This window comes from Heptranchias perlo, chromosome 22, assembly GCF_035084215.1.
Source record: "Heptranchias perlo isolate sHepPer1 chromosome 22, sHepPer1.hap1, whole genome shotgun sequence".
NCBI lineage: Eukaryota > Metazoa > Chordata > Chondrichthyes > Hexanchiformes > Hexanchidae > Heptranchias > Heptranchias perlo.
Window position 1 is genome coordinate 37,329,305 of NC_090346.1, and position 13,138 is coordinate 37,342,442.

At 39.7% G+C, this 13,138-nt stretch overlaps 1 protein-coding gene across 1 annotated transcript in view; it reads left to right on the plus strand.

Moving 5' to 3' along the window:
- Positions 1-10,322, plus strand: part of tdrd5 (tudor domain containing 5) — a 37,010-nt gene extending 26,688 nt beyond the window's left edge. The window contains exons 14-17 of the mRNA XM_068003736.1: positions 1,205-1,361; positions 3,315-3,380; positions 8,501-8,761; positions 10,126-10,322. Coding sequence (XP_067859837.1) covers positions 1,205-1,361; positions 3,315-3,380; positions 8,501-8,742 — 465 coding nt within the window. The 3' untranslated portion in view covers positions 8,743-8,761; positions 10,126-10,322. The remainder of the gene's footprint in view (positions 1-1,204; positions 1,362-3,314; positions 3,381-8,500; positions 8,762-10,125) is intronic.
- The last annotated feature ends 2,816 nt before the right edge of the window (positions 10,323-13,138 follow it).

Sequence of the window (13,138 nt, forward strand, 5' to 3'; positions counted from 1 at the left end):
TCGTGTCAGTGGAAATAATCATTCACTATTTACCCAGAATGAAGTCCCCAGGTCTCTCACCGCTTTGCTAGTTGCTGCTCTCCCAACTCCACTCCCATTCACCATGTTGCGGCTGCTACTTCAAACTGCATGAAAGGTGTCATGCATCTCACTGGATGTTTCCACCATACCCCTCTGATGCTCATTATTGGATTATAGCAACAAATCAGGCTTTGGATATGCATTCAGATTTGATGGCTAATCTGGCTTTTGTTGGTAAGAAACTCTGGAGATAAGGTGGAGGAAGCTCTATTTGGATTTCGATTAGTAATTGCTATCATAACTATTCGAAATCCAAAAAAACAACCAATATTTGCCAGCAGGGATATAAGCTCCAACAATAGTCTTATTATGGCTTTGGGCCTCATTATTCTCGAAGGGGTTAATGAGCACACTTCAATGTGCCAATGCAAAGCAGTTGTATTGAGAGACCTTTGTCAGTAATTTAAGAAATTCAGACAGGAGACAATGTTGTCAGCTTCCTGTCAGCCTTGTAAATATCCCACCAAATCTGAGTTAAAGAGACCATAACAAAGAGAAGTTATACTTTTAACAAATTGTCCCTCCAAATTGAACAGCACAACATCTATCAATTTCTAATGTTCCATCTCCCAAGTGATGCTGAACAAAGTGAGCAATTTATTATACTAGCAAACAAGCAAAAGGTCTACCATATAATCTGAAACTCAGTAATAAGAAGTAGATTATCATTGTATTTTACTACTTCTAAGGTTTGAGAGGAGCTTTGCTTTGCTTTGCACTTCCCATATATAAATATCGTAAGAGAAATGGGTGGCATTGAGTCACTTAGTGTTCTGCTGAGATGATGCTTCTGATTGGATGAATTGAAGATGCTAAGATTAGGCAGCCTTAGAGGACAGAGAAAGGGAAGGCCATGTGCCTTCTAGCTACAAATTCTCAAAGGTTCAGGTGACCCTGTGATATTTCTTATGCATTATACTTTAAATTGAAGAATGATTTCTGCACATAAAATGGGATGATGCACCTGTCTGTAATTCTGAACATTTCTGGTCTGAGCACTGGTTAAATTAGTGTACTTAAACTTTTAATTGCATTTGACTATTTTAGGTTAGTGGAAATAATTCAATCACTCTTTCAACAAGAATATTTGTGAGTTTCCCATTTACTGTGTATATAATTATAGCAGGACCTGTGCTGTGGATCATTAAACACTATGGATTACCTCCAAAGCTCAGAGGAAAAGTTAAAGTCACAAGATGAGTTCTATATCTCAATAATTGATTCTAAGCATTCTGCAGAGCCATGCAGTACGGAGATTCCAAGTGTGTATGTCCAGACTGGTGAGTACAGTTGTGTACCATTGAAATTGGAGGATGGAAAGGCTAACATTTTCTGAACTGTGCAGGTGCCTTTTATTTGAGGTGTTTATTTTTAGATTCTTCAAAATATTTTTGTTTTAACAATGAATGTATGATTTGGAGGAGCTGTTTAGAATGATAACTGAGCCCAACAGTGTGAGGGAGAGAACGGAATTAACGTCAGCAAGATAAAATCATTACTGTAGGATGTTCTGCAATTATATTTGTTTTAATGAACTTTCAGCACTTTCACAATGGGCTTTGTAACTCTCCCAAGTTAAATTCCTGCCCCCTTCCTATCAATTCAGGTCATGCAAGATAAATTAAAACCTTTTACTAATTCTTTTTGTAAAGGGCATAGTTGGTAAAGATACTGGTAAGTATAGAACTGAACCATACAGACCAGAAAGGTGCATGTTCTATTTCTCGTCTGTGCTGAGTTAGCTGATCTTAGCTGGAATTGCAGTGGTGATGCTAGAGCTCGATTCATGCCATTGAACTACAGAGGGGGAAAATCAGCCCTGGATCCTGCTTCTGACAGCTATGCATTGACTCCTCGGAAAGTGCACTTAAATGTTGGATAAGATCAGGATCGGGCTTGGCCATGATGACCACGTGCGCACACCCTGCAAACACTCACTATCTAGACTTGCATGTGAAGAATGGCCACTTAGGTTGGGTACTGAAGCACACCCAGTGCTTTTAGGAGAGAAGGGAGAAAACAATAGTGTCAATTTTCTTTTTTTTAAAAATAGTAATGGTGCCAGTATTTTTTAAATTTATGTCTGTTCCACTTAAGATGCTGCTACTTGTCCCAAGAGTAGATGGGCTAGATTTGCATTTAGCTGTGTAATCTGCATATTCCATTGTTAAGTAATAAAACTCCTCTGGTAGGCTCTTGGTATTCCTGATCTAGCTTTGGAGCTAAAAATGAAAGTTATGATTGTTACCTTTCAAATTACTTCAAGTTCTGATTTCAGTCTTTTTAAAATATGTAATATAGCCTATGTTAGAGAAGTTTGTAGAATTACTTTGCTTGTAGTACAGGGGACAAACCAAATTTTGATTTGCTTTTTAAGGATGCAGTTGTGGTACTGGCATTCTGTGTAAAACAACTGCACAATTGACTTGTGCAGTAGATATCTGAATTATGTGCATCTTTGATTTATTTAGTAAAATATTTGGATGACCAGTGGGAGTTGAGGCTGCCATTTTTAAAAATCTGTTTGTGCTTCGTCCTTCTGCTGGCAAAATCAGTTGGCATTGCAACAGCTAATTAATTGAACTGGCTTACAGTTTCCTCCGCCCCCCCACCAACCCCATCATCTCACACCTGCTGTGACTGCAGCTACTGAATCAAAACCAACTACAATACTGCCAGCTACAGAGGTGAATGCTAAAAGCAGTATGCGCTTGTCTCCATGATCCCCATCAGTGGACTTTGACAGTTGTGCTGACAAGAGTGCAGCAATCTTAAAATCAAATACAAAGGCTGCTGTTTATATGCGCTGCAATACCACCAGATGAACTGATGTGATAAACTATCACAGCGTCAGCAGGAGTAATGTTGGCGAGTCCTGGTAGAGAGGACTGAGGCAGATCAATCATCGTTGCACATTTAATTCGAGACACTCGATTATCCACCAATTGCTGTTGTCCACTGGAGGTCCTTTCAATTATGGTTGAGATTTCAGTCCAGTTTGTACACACCCATCTACTGGTGGACAAACACTACTGTGTCAATAAAAGTTTTTCCTTTTGTCCAAATAGGATGGGGTAATATCCCTTAAAAGGAAGGAAGAACTGGAGATTTGCCTTGTGGACAGCTCTTGTATGCAAATTAGAATGTTTTTTTAAGTTGCAAAACATTTGGATATGATGATTCTGCCTTATTTTAATAGTCTTAGCTAATACTTCATTTGTTATTGAATATAGATATTTCAGGTGAGATTTTCAAGTCAGAGAAGGTGCAGCCCTCTGTAAAAGCAGATAGCAAGAAAGGTAAGCATTAGAAATGTTGGACACACCTGTTTGTTTAACTGTGCTTTCGCTTTGGATTGAATGATTCAATCTAATTCTCCTTTGGTATTCTTTGTACACCACTCTTCTGAGACTGCTTTCCCTTCCATATAGTCGTCTTGAATGAGACACTTGATGGTGCAAGAGAGTGGTGTGGAGGACATGCTGTTTGTTGAGTTGTCTCCCTTGATAAGGCTGCGACTGGGAACATGAGGGAAAATAATAAAGAATAAACGTGGATTTATATTTATTACATCCTCCGGACATGTTCTATAAATTATTTTTGAAGTTTAGTTACTGTTACATAGGCAAGTGCAGCAACAAATGTGATGAATGACCAGTCAATTTGTGTGGTGGTGCTTGAGGAAGGAATGCTAGCCAGAACTCCCTGTTCTTTGAATAGTGCCATGGAATCTTTTGCATCTGCCTGTCACTCCCTGGCTGGAAAACCTGAGCAGGCAGACAGGACCTTGGTTTAACATCTCACCTGAAAGATGAGTGACAACTAAGTGAGCCAAGCTGACACAAAATGAACGCAAATCCTTCTGCTGTGTGATACAACAGCATATTAGAGCTGCAAACATGGGATGAGCCATTTTAAAATGACATTTGTTCTTGCAAATCACTGCTGAAACAGTCACACAATATAAAGCCACTACTTGGAATAATCCATGCACCTTAACCAAACACCAGTACATGGACTTAACTACTAAGAAAGACAGTTGACCAGCTCAGGTTCAGGCAGATAAGTGTTCCCTATGAGGTATTGCTGTAGGACAGTTGCCTGTAGTACGTACATCATCGCCAAATAAAGACGCATTAGCTTTGTTGTTGTCATTGGTCAAATGTAGATTCTATCTTGTATATCACTATGGAGAAGGACGATGTAGACATAGAAATACGGCAGGGGGACTGTGATATACTCGAACATATTAACATCGAGCGGGAGGAGGTATTGGCGGTTTTAGCAGGCCTAAAAATGGATAAATCCCCAGGCCCGGACGAAATGTATCCCAGGCTACTGTGTGAGGCAAAGGAGGAGATTGCGGGGGCTCTGACACATATATTCAGAACCTCTCTGGCCACAGGGGATGTGCCAGAGGACTGGAGAACCGCTAATGTAGTACCATTATTCAAGAAGGGGAGTAGGGAAAAACCGGGGAACTACAGGCCAGTGAGCCTAACATCAGTGGTAGGAAAATTATTGGAAAAAATTCTGAAGGACAAAATTAGTCTCCACTTGGAGAAGCAAGGATTAATCAGGGATAGTCAACATGGCTTTGTCAAGGGAAGATCATGTCTGACTAATTTGATTGAATTTTTTGAGGGGGTGACTAGGCGTGTGGATGAGGGTAACGCAGTGGATGTGGTATACATGGATTTCAGTAAGGCCTTCGATAAAGTCCCCCACAGGAGACTGGTCAAGAAGGTACGAGCCCATGGAATCCAGGGTGCCGTGGCACTTTGGATACAAAACTGGCTTAGTGGCAGAAGGCAGAGGGTGATGGTCGAAGGTTGTTTTTGTGACTGGAAGCCTGTGGCCAGTGGGGTACCACAGGGATCGGTGCTGGGTCCCTTGCTGTTTGTGGTCTACATTAATGACTTGGATATGAATGTAAAAGGTATGATCAGTAAGTTCGCTGATGATACAAAAATTGGTAGGGTGGTAAATAGCGAGGAGGATAGCCTCAGTCTGCAGGACGATATAGATGGGTTGGTCAGATGGGCGGAACAGTGGCAAATGGAATTTAACCCGGAAAAGTGCGAGGTGATGCACTTTGGAGGGACTAACAAGGCAAGGGAATACACAATGAATGGGAGGACCCTAGGCAAGACAGAGGGTCAGAGGGATCTTGGTGTGCAAGTTCACAGATCCCTGAAGGTGGCGGAACAGGTAGATAAGGTGGTAAAGAAGGCATATGGGATACTTGCCTTTATTAGCTGAGGCATAGAATATAAGAGCAAGGAGGTTATGATGGAGCTGTATAAAACACTGGTTAGGCCACAGCTGGAGTACTGTGTGCAGTTCTGGTCGCCACACTACAGGAAGGATGTGATCGCTTTAGAGAGGGTGCAGAGGAGATTCACCAGGATGTTACCAGGGCTGGAGCGCTTCAGCTATGAAGAGAGACTGGGAAGATTGGGTTTGTTTTCCTTGGAGCAGAGGAGGCTGAGGGGGGACATGATTGAGGTGTACAAAATTATGAGGGGCACAGATAGGATGGATACTAAGGAGCTTTTTCCCTTTGTTGAGGTTTCTATAACAAGGGGACATAGATTCAAGGTAAAAGGCGGGAGGTTTAGAGGGGATTTGAGAAAGAACTTTTTCACCCAGAGGGTGGTTGGAGTCTGGAACTCACTGCCTGAAAGGGTTGTGGAGGCAGGAACCCTCACAACATTCAAGAAGCATTTGGATGAGCACTTGAAATGCCATAGCATACAAGGCTACGGACCAAATGCTGGAATATGGGATTAGAGTAGACAGGGCTTGATGGCCGGCGCGGACACGATGGGCCGAAGGGCCTCTATCCGTGCTGTATAACTCTATGACTCTCTATGACTCTATCACAATTTACGCACATTCCTGTACAGACTGGCTGTGGATTATTGATGTTTTAGCTCACATGTGCTTCACATGTATGAAATTTCTGTAGGATACTAATCTATATAAACATAACTTATATTTCAAATTGCTTATTATTTAAATGACTAATTTTCAAGGTTTTTGGCTTGCTGGTACTGCTTTAACAGTGAGACTGTTTTATTAGAAGCTTTTTATCTTTGTTGTAGATTTTTCACCCACGTAACAAGAAGGTTTTATCTTCCCTATTTCCTAAAGGAAATGGATATAAATTGGCTCTTCTGAACCATTTGGTAAGATGTTGCTTGATTGAAAAAACTGAAGGGTTGGTCTTCTACCTGAAATAAGGGGAGATCATGTAAGTTTTAGTTCAATCCTCTTAAAGAAACAGATGTAAGTGGGGAAAACAATGAAAACTGAAATTTAACAGATGTAAGATACGTGTATAGGTAGCAAAAATAGGCAACACCAAAAGGACTGCAATGGTTCAAGGAGAAAGTCTGCCATTACCACTTCAGGGCAACTAGGAATGGGCAATAAATGAGGCCTTGCCACTGTTGCTCATGTCCCAAGAACAAATTTATAAAAAGCACACATACTCCACGAATGCTGTTCAGATAGTTAAGGATTAAGTTGAAAAGACCTAGGAGTCAAAGACTTGATGTTCAGCATAGCCAGCCAAGGCAGAGCAGCAATCAACAAAGCCAATAAAATGTTTTAACTATATAGCCAATACAAGTTAGATGAAGTCACGATCAAACTGTACAGTGTTCTGGTCAGGCCATACTTTGAGTACTGAATCCAGTTATGTTCACTGAGACACAAGTGAGACATTTAGGTGTTGTTGGCAGTGCAAAGAAGAGCCACATGCTAATCTCCAGTCTTGCAGATCTGAGTTATGAGGAAAGACTGGAGAAACTTACGTGTTTTATTCTTGAAAGGAGGCAGCTAAGAGGTGATCTTATAAGGTTGTAAACAGAAAAGGTAAATTTGCAAATTTACTTCAAATTAAATTTTGAAAGTAGGACAACGGCCACAGGTTCAAACAAGTAAAAGGCAAATGTAGGATTGATATCAGGAAGTTTTTATACACACACACACACACACACACACACACACACACACACACACACAGATCAACACATGGAATGGACTCCTGAATAGAGTGGTGGAGGTGAAAAACCCTGGATTCATTTAAGAACCAATTAGATGCTGCATTCGGAAAACGGAGTCATTCTGAATGGATGATTAAAATGGGCCAAATGGCCTTCCTCATCCGTAATTATCTTGCAATTACCCTGATTTGCATGCTTACATATCATCTCACCCATGAAATAGGAAGTATAACTTTCAATTGAAGGGTGCTGTTTACTACGCCTCAGTGAAGAAAGCAGTAGCCGATCCACACACTGCAAATATAGCGGCCACGCTGGTATTTTCATGGAAAGAGAAAACAATCAGCGCGCACAGTGATTTCATAACGCTGATCTGCTATGACTTCCTCTGTTGAGTTGCTCAGGTTAAGTGCTGCTGTACAGGGAGGGAGGAAAAATCTGAAAGGACCATAGCACTACTTTTGTGTACTTCTCATCAGGTTTCAGAGTGGGATTGGCAAATGCCTTTTATATATCTGCCATCTTAGCTGTAGATGATGCAAGTTATGTGGAGGCATAGGAAGAGGAGAAAATATATAAATTTTCTAGAGCAACTCACCCTGAAAAATAATGAATTTGTTTTGTGACCCACAGTGAACATGCCTTTTTAGGACAAGGGAGGCTGGCTTTCTACTTTACAGTCCAATTTTCAGTGAACTGTGCTCCAGTCATTGGCAATTTTTACTTAGGCAACTAAATGATTACAAATTGCAGTCAGTGGTTATAATAAATAAATGTGGATATAAGAGTGAAAAAAACTCCTGTTTGTCCAAACATAAGTGCAAGTTGATACGTTAGTCTCAGCAGACATGCTGACTTGGGCTTTCCTTTGAAGGTAAGTTTGCGATTAGTGTTTTTTGGAGAAGGGGAAAAATAACCCAAGGAAGGTCCCTTCTTGTGCCAATCAAATGTGCCTCCTATCCCTTAAACAAAGTGTCATTTTCCCCACCCTCTGGGGATGTTTGTGTGTTAAACTGTCCTTCCTGGCCAAGAAAAATAGCACTTATAGATATGGAGGAAGGGGGAAGTGGCTAAAAGTGGAGAAAGAGGAAGTAACAAAAAGCAAGAAAATGAAAATGACATCAGTATAAATAGTTTAGAAGAAAATGCAGACTTGCCAACAAATAATCTGGAAATTAAAACATCAAAGCTGGAAGACCAAGGTAATTGAATCACTCTGGTTTGATAGAAGTCAAAGTTTGGATAAACTACACAAATCTACCCACTGTTTAACTGAGCACAGCACAATTTAGAGTGAACAAGAATGTACCCAGCACAGGATGGAGATGGTTCCAACATATTTCTCTGTGCTGGTTGCTGGATAGTATCATGTATCAATTAATAAAATACTCTTTTTTTTTATATAGTTTCCCGCTACACTTGTGAAACCCTGCAAAAGGAATCCATTCTGGCTACTACAGTGTCTTTGTTCAACAACGTCCAGAAAGAGTCTGCCCTGATCTCACCTGTGTTATCTGCTGCAGCATCTGGGCAGAGTAAATTTCATGTACCACTGAGCTCTCCATCTGCAGCACTGGGCCCCTCTGCACGCATGGCAGGAGCACTTCATCACTTAACATGGTTGTCGATAATGAACAAAAAGGTGTGAACCTCACAATTCCAGATAGGTAAACATTAAGAGACTATTGCTGCATGGGGTGGGGAAGAGAAGAGAAATACTGTTAGTGCAAAGCATCGATGAGATGTTAAACCGAGGCACCGTCTGCCCCCTCAGTTGGATGTAAAAGATCCCGCAGCATTGTGATGGCCTGGCTAACATTTATCCCTCAACCAACACCTAAAACAGATGATCTGGTCATTTATTTCATTGCTGCTTGCACAAATTGGCTGCCACATATCCTACATTAAAACTGTGACTACACTTCAAAAGTACTTCATTGACTGTGAAGTGCTTTGGAACGTCCTGAGGTCGTGAAAGGCGCTCCAAGGAAATGATAATGTTCTCTGAAGCAGGAGTGCTCAAGCTTTTGTCTTCTTTGGCTACATAGGTGTGTGTCCTTGGCCACATGAAACTTAAGTCCATGTTCCATTAATTTCCATTTATTTTATTGCTGATACAGATCTCATGTTCTGATTCAGAATTTATTCACCAGTGAGGAAACAGTGCTAAAAAACAGTCTTTTCCAAATCACCAGGTCCACAAAATCCAAATCAGCAAATAAATGTAAGTGCAAATGGGACTGATTTGCCTGGGCTTTGATGGCCAAATTACCTGTTCTCCAAGGGCTACAGGTTGTGCATCACCATTCTAAAGTAACTTTAAATGCATACCTGGACAAGACTGATGATCTCATTAGGCTATGTTCAGATTGTTTCTCTTCTCAAGTAATAAAAAGCTGAAGTAGGATCTGTTCATAGTTATGGTTTGACATATGATACCCTTGCTGCCAAAAAGGATATTTCACTGTACACTATACAACTAAGCCACATAAACCAGGAAGGTATCTGTTTCCATTCCTATTATGCTGAGTCAGTCGATCTCTGTCAGGTTACCATTAGGGGCACTACAATTAGACTTATTACCAGGTTATGGACAGCAGATCAGCCAGAGTTCCAGTTACTAATTACTGTCTAATGACTGCTGCTAGAAAATCTGCCTGCCTATGTGGATGTTGGATGAGGCTCAGCTATGATTCTCTGCACTGTCAAATTGCTGGCTGTCTTTTGTTGTCTGGATTCACGCATTGAAAAGTAGCCCTGTGGGTGAGGTGGGAGTGTACCCTGCATTAATGTCCCCTTAAGGAGAGGGGAAAAACTTGGGAGTTGTGGGGATTGAAATATCCTGGAATGATTTTAAGGTTCAGGGGTTCAGATGACTTGTTTATAAATGGCTGTGCTTTCTGTCAGATTAACCTTCTAATTTTCAGATACTCGTTATTCAATATTTCACTAGATTACTGCTTTTAATCATGCCCAGGTAGCCCATATTCTTTATTTTAATTGAATGTTTTGAAATTATTTACAACTTCAGGAAAACAGCCTGCATTAGCTGGAACACTACTTGGCCACCATGACTTCATTAAAAGGACACCTATTGATGCTCCGGCCTGCATTATAAAATCTCAATGGTTTCGAAAGCTTGTTTTCAAAAGATTGAACATCAAACTGGCAAAACACAAATTTCAAAATACTTCATAGAATTTGAGGTTAATCTTTTTTTTCCTGTGCCATCAGTTTTCATATTTTACATGCTTGAACAAAGGAAACATTGTATAAGATGGATATAATCTCAATTTTTGTTCTGTATTTTACTCATTTTGGTAAAGTTGTTTAGTGAGTTACCATCCAGAAGATTGGCTTCAGAGAATTAAGATTTTGATTTTTTTTTTGAGAAAGTAACATTTTACTGGTGAATGTTGACCTTATTGAAAGAACCAACATGTCTAAGTGATAGAGCTGAATTAACACACAGAGTTGAAACAACAATCTCGCTTTACATTGATGTACAATGGAGTGGAAAGCTCTATTGCTTGTCATGCTCAGTAAACCTTCACATCCAGTTCTCCTGTTGATGTAATATGTTTACAGTTTTTTTTGTTTTTGCTGATGAAGGTGAAACATTTTCCCCTTTCAGGCAGCCACTGTCCAGATCGACCACTCCCAGGTCAAATACAACACAATGAGCTGTAGAGTAAAGAACCCTCTACTCCTCCCCACCAATATACCCTAGCTTCAACTCAAAAGTACCCTCTAATTACCAGCGTGGCATTTCCATTTTCATACCACCCATTCCTATGGCTCCTCTGAATAAGATTGGCAATTATTGGCATACAACACCTAGCAACTGGATTAAGGCTACCTAAGTGCATTTCCTTACACAAAGCATCCTATTATCCTGGCTGAATTGAATTGCAGTGTGCTGACTCTTGTTACCTTCCCATTCACTGTAAACAAAATGTTCCACAAAGCAGTTTTTTTAAATGATACAAGTTGAAGGACATATGTTTACAATGTAAAGTAGTCCTTTTCCCCTGCCTAGTTACTGAGGAAGATTGTTTTTAAGTTACTACCTTTTTAAGGCTGAAGTGTTATTTTAGGTTCCCATTTAAAGTAACCAGGAAGTTGTTCAGCTAAAGACTTAAGTTATAGGGGAACTTTATGGTACAGTAGGTTAGACATGAACTAACTTTCACAGTGATTTCCTATGTGAAATTACTTTGGTCTCAATCCAGTTCCAATAGGCCCACAGTACATAAAATATCCCTAGGTCAGCACCAATTGACACTGAATCTATACCTACTCAGGACAAGATGGCTGGTTTGGGAAATGAAAATTGACACACTGTGACATACTGTTTTCTTCTAGGGTAGAGGCTGAGGCATATTGTTGAGAAGAGGGAACTTTGCTTTGCATTGAACTGTGATTGATGTACCTAAACTAGAAGTTCTTGATGCTGATACTAGGAGTACTAATATCACTTACTATTCACACAAAAAAGTCATCAAAAAAAATCAAATTGCTCCTCCAAGGTGAAAAGAAAAATGTTCTGTTGACTAAATTGGAGGGTTACTTTATATTGAAAGTATTTCCCCAACATTTTTTATTGATTTTGAGACATTTTTGTTTTGAGTTACTGGTGGTAAGACCTATTGGAGATGTAATTGGCCAGGAATATGATATTCTTTAGGGTCCTTTGGTTCAGTTATATATAAATGAAGAACTAGGATTCTATCATTATTCTTACATTTGTTCTGTAAAATAATTGATGGCTGACAATTGGGAAATGTGTGCAGAAACAAAATTATTCCAAATAAATCTTCAGTCTTGCAGAGATGTTGCTGTGTGTATGTTTCTTTTCCTGCAAAACTCCCTTCTCTCCTTACCCCTTTCTCCTGCCTAAGGTATTCATTCCATGCTAGGGTGCAGTTCTACAGGTGCCAGTAACACTCTGGTATCTCAAACAAATGACATTATTTATATGTGAACCTAGATAGTGAATGCCAGCAGGTGATTAAATCCTATCAGACATCATATCCAAGCCGAGCCCAATCTTGTCCTTTACTGACATCCATTCACGTCCACTTTCCAAAAGGAGCCTAGAACCTCGTCTCTCCTTCAATTCCACCCACCCCTCCCCCCACACTCCAACCAAGGGCTCTGGGACTTCATATAATTTAGGTTGATACTACAGCGCTGTACCAAAGGAGTGCTATATTCTCAGGTGCTGTTTTTCAGATTCGACATTAAACTGAGAAAGCATTTCTACAAAAGGTTAGTTCAATAGTGTACTCCTCTTAATTCAGATTATCTGAATTAATTCTTAAGCACGAAATCTCACATTTTAAATTGCTTAAATAAAATTATTGGACAATTCAATTTCTTAGCAAAAATATGGCAATTCTTAGGAGCAGACTGCATTTGGAGTTGCGATCCTTTTTTTTGTCTGAGTTATGTGGAAGGATTTCTACTGTAAATGTATAACTTATTTGCTTGTTTTCTGTTAAATTAATTTGCTTAACAGTTTTATACTTAAAATGAATTTATGAAGATGTGATGCCATATTTGTTTAGCAAAGGGGAGAGATTCTATGAAGGCAGAGAAAAATTCCAGTAGCTAAAAATATTTAATGGAAAGGTTTTTCTGTTCATTATCCTGGGGCATGTTACTGAAAGATTACTTAGTAGCAAGATTGCTGAAGACACTTGGAAATTATATGGGGTTGGGACTTACCTTTGAGAGTGACCCAAAACACAGAAGCCAAAAAGAATCTAGAGTAAGAAGGTAGAAAAGAGACAGACCTTAAGCTCCAAAGCAATATATCATTTTTATTCTTATGTTGATTTCTGCTTTCTGTTTAGTTACACAGAGAACATTCTGTTGATTGTTCCTGTTTTTTTAACATTGTTCCGATACTTTAATTTTATGCTTATCGTGGACAATTTGGTCAGCCTTTGACCTTCATTCTGTATCAATAACTTAGTCTTTCCATATTTGTGAGGCGAGTAGTACATACTTTAAATATAATGACATCAAAATCTTCGCTG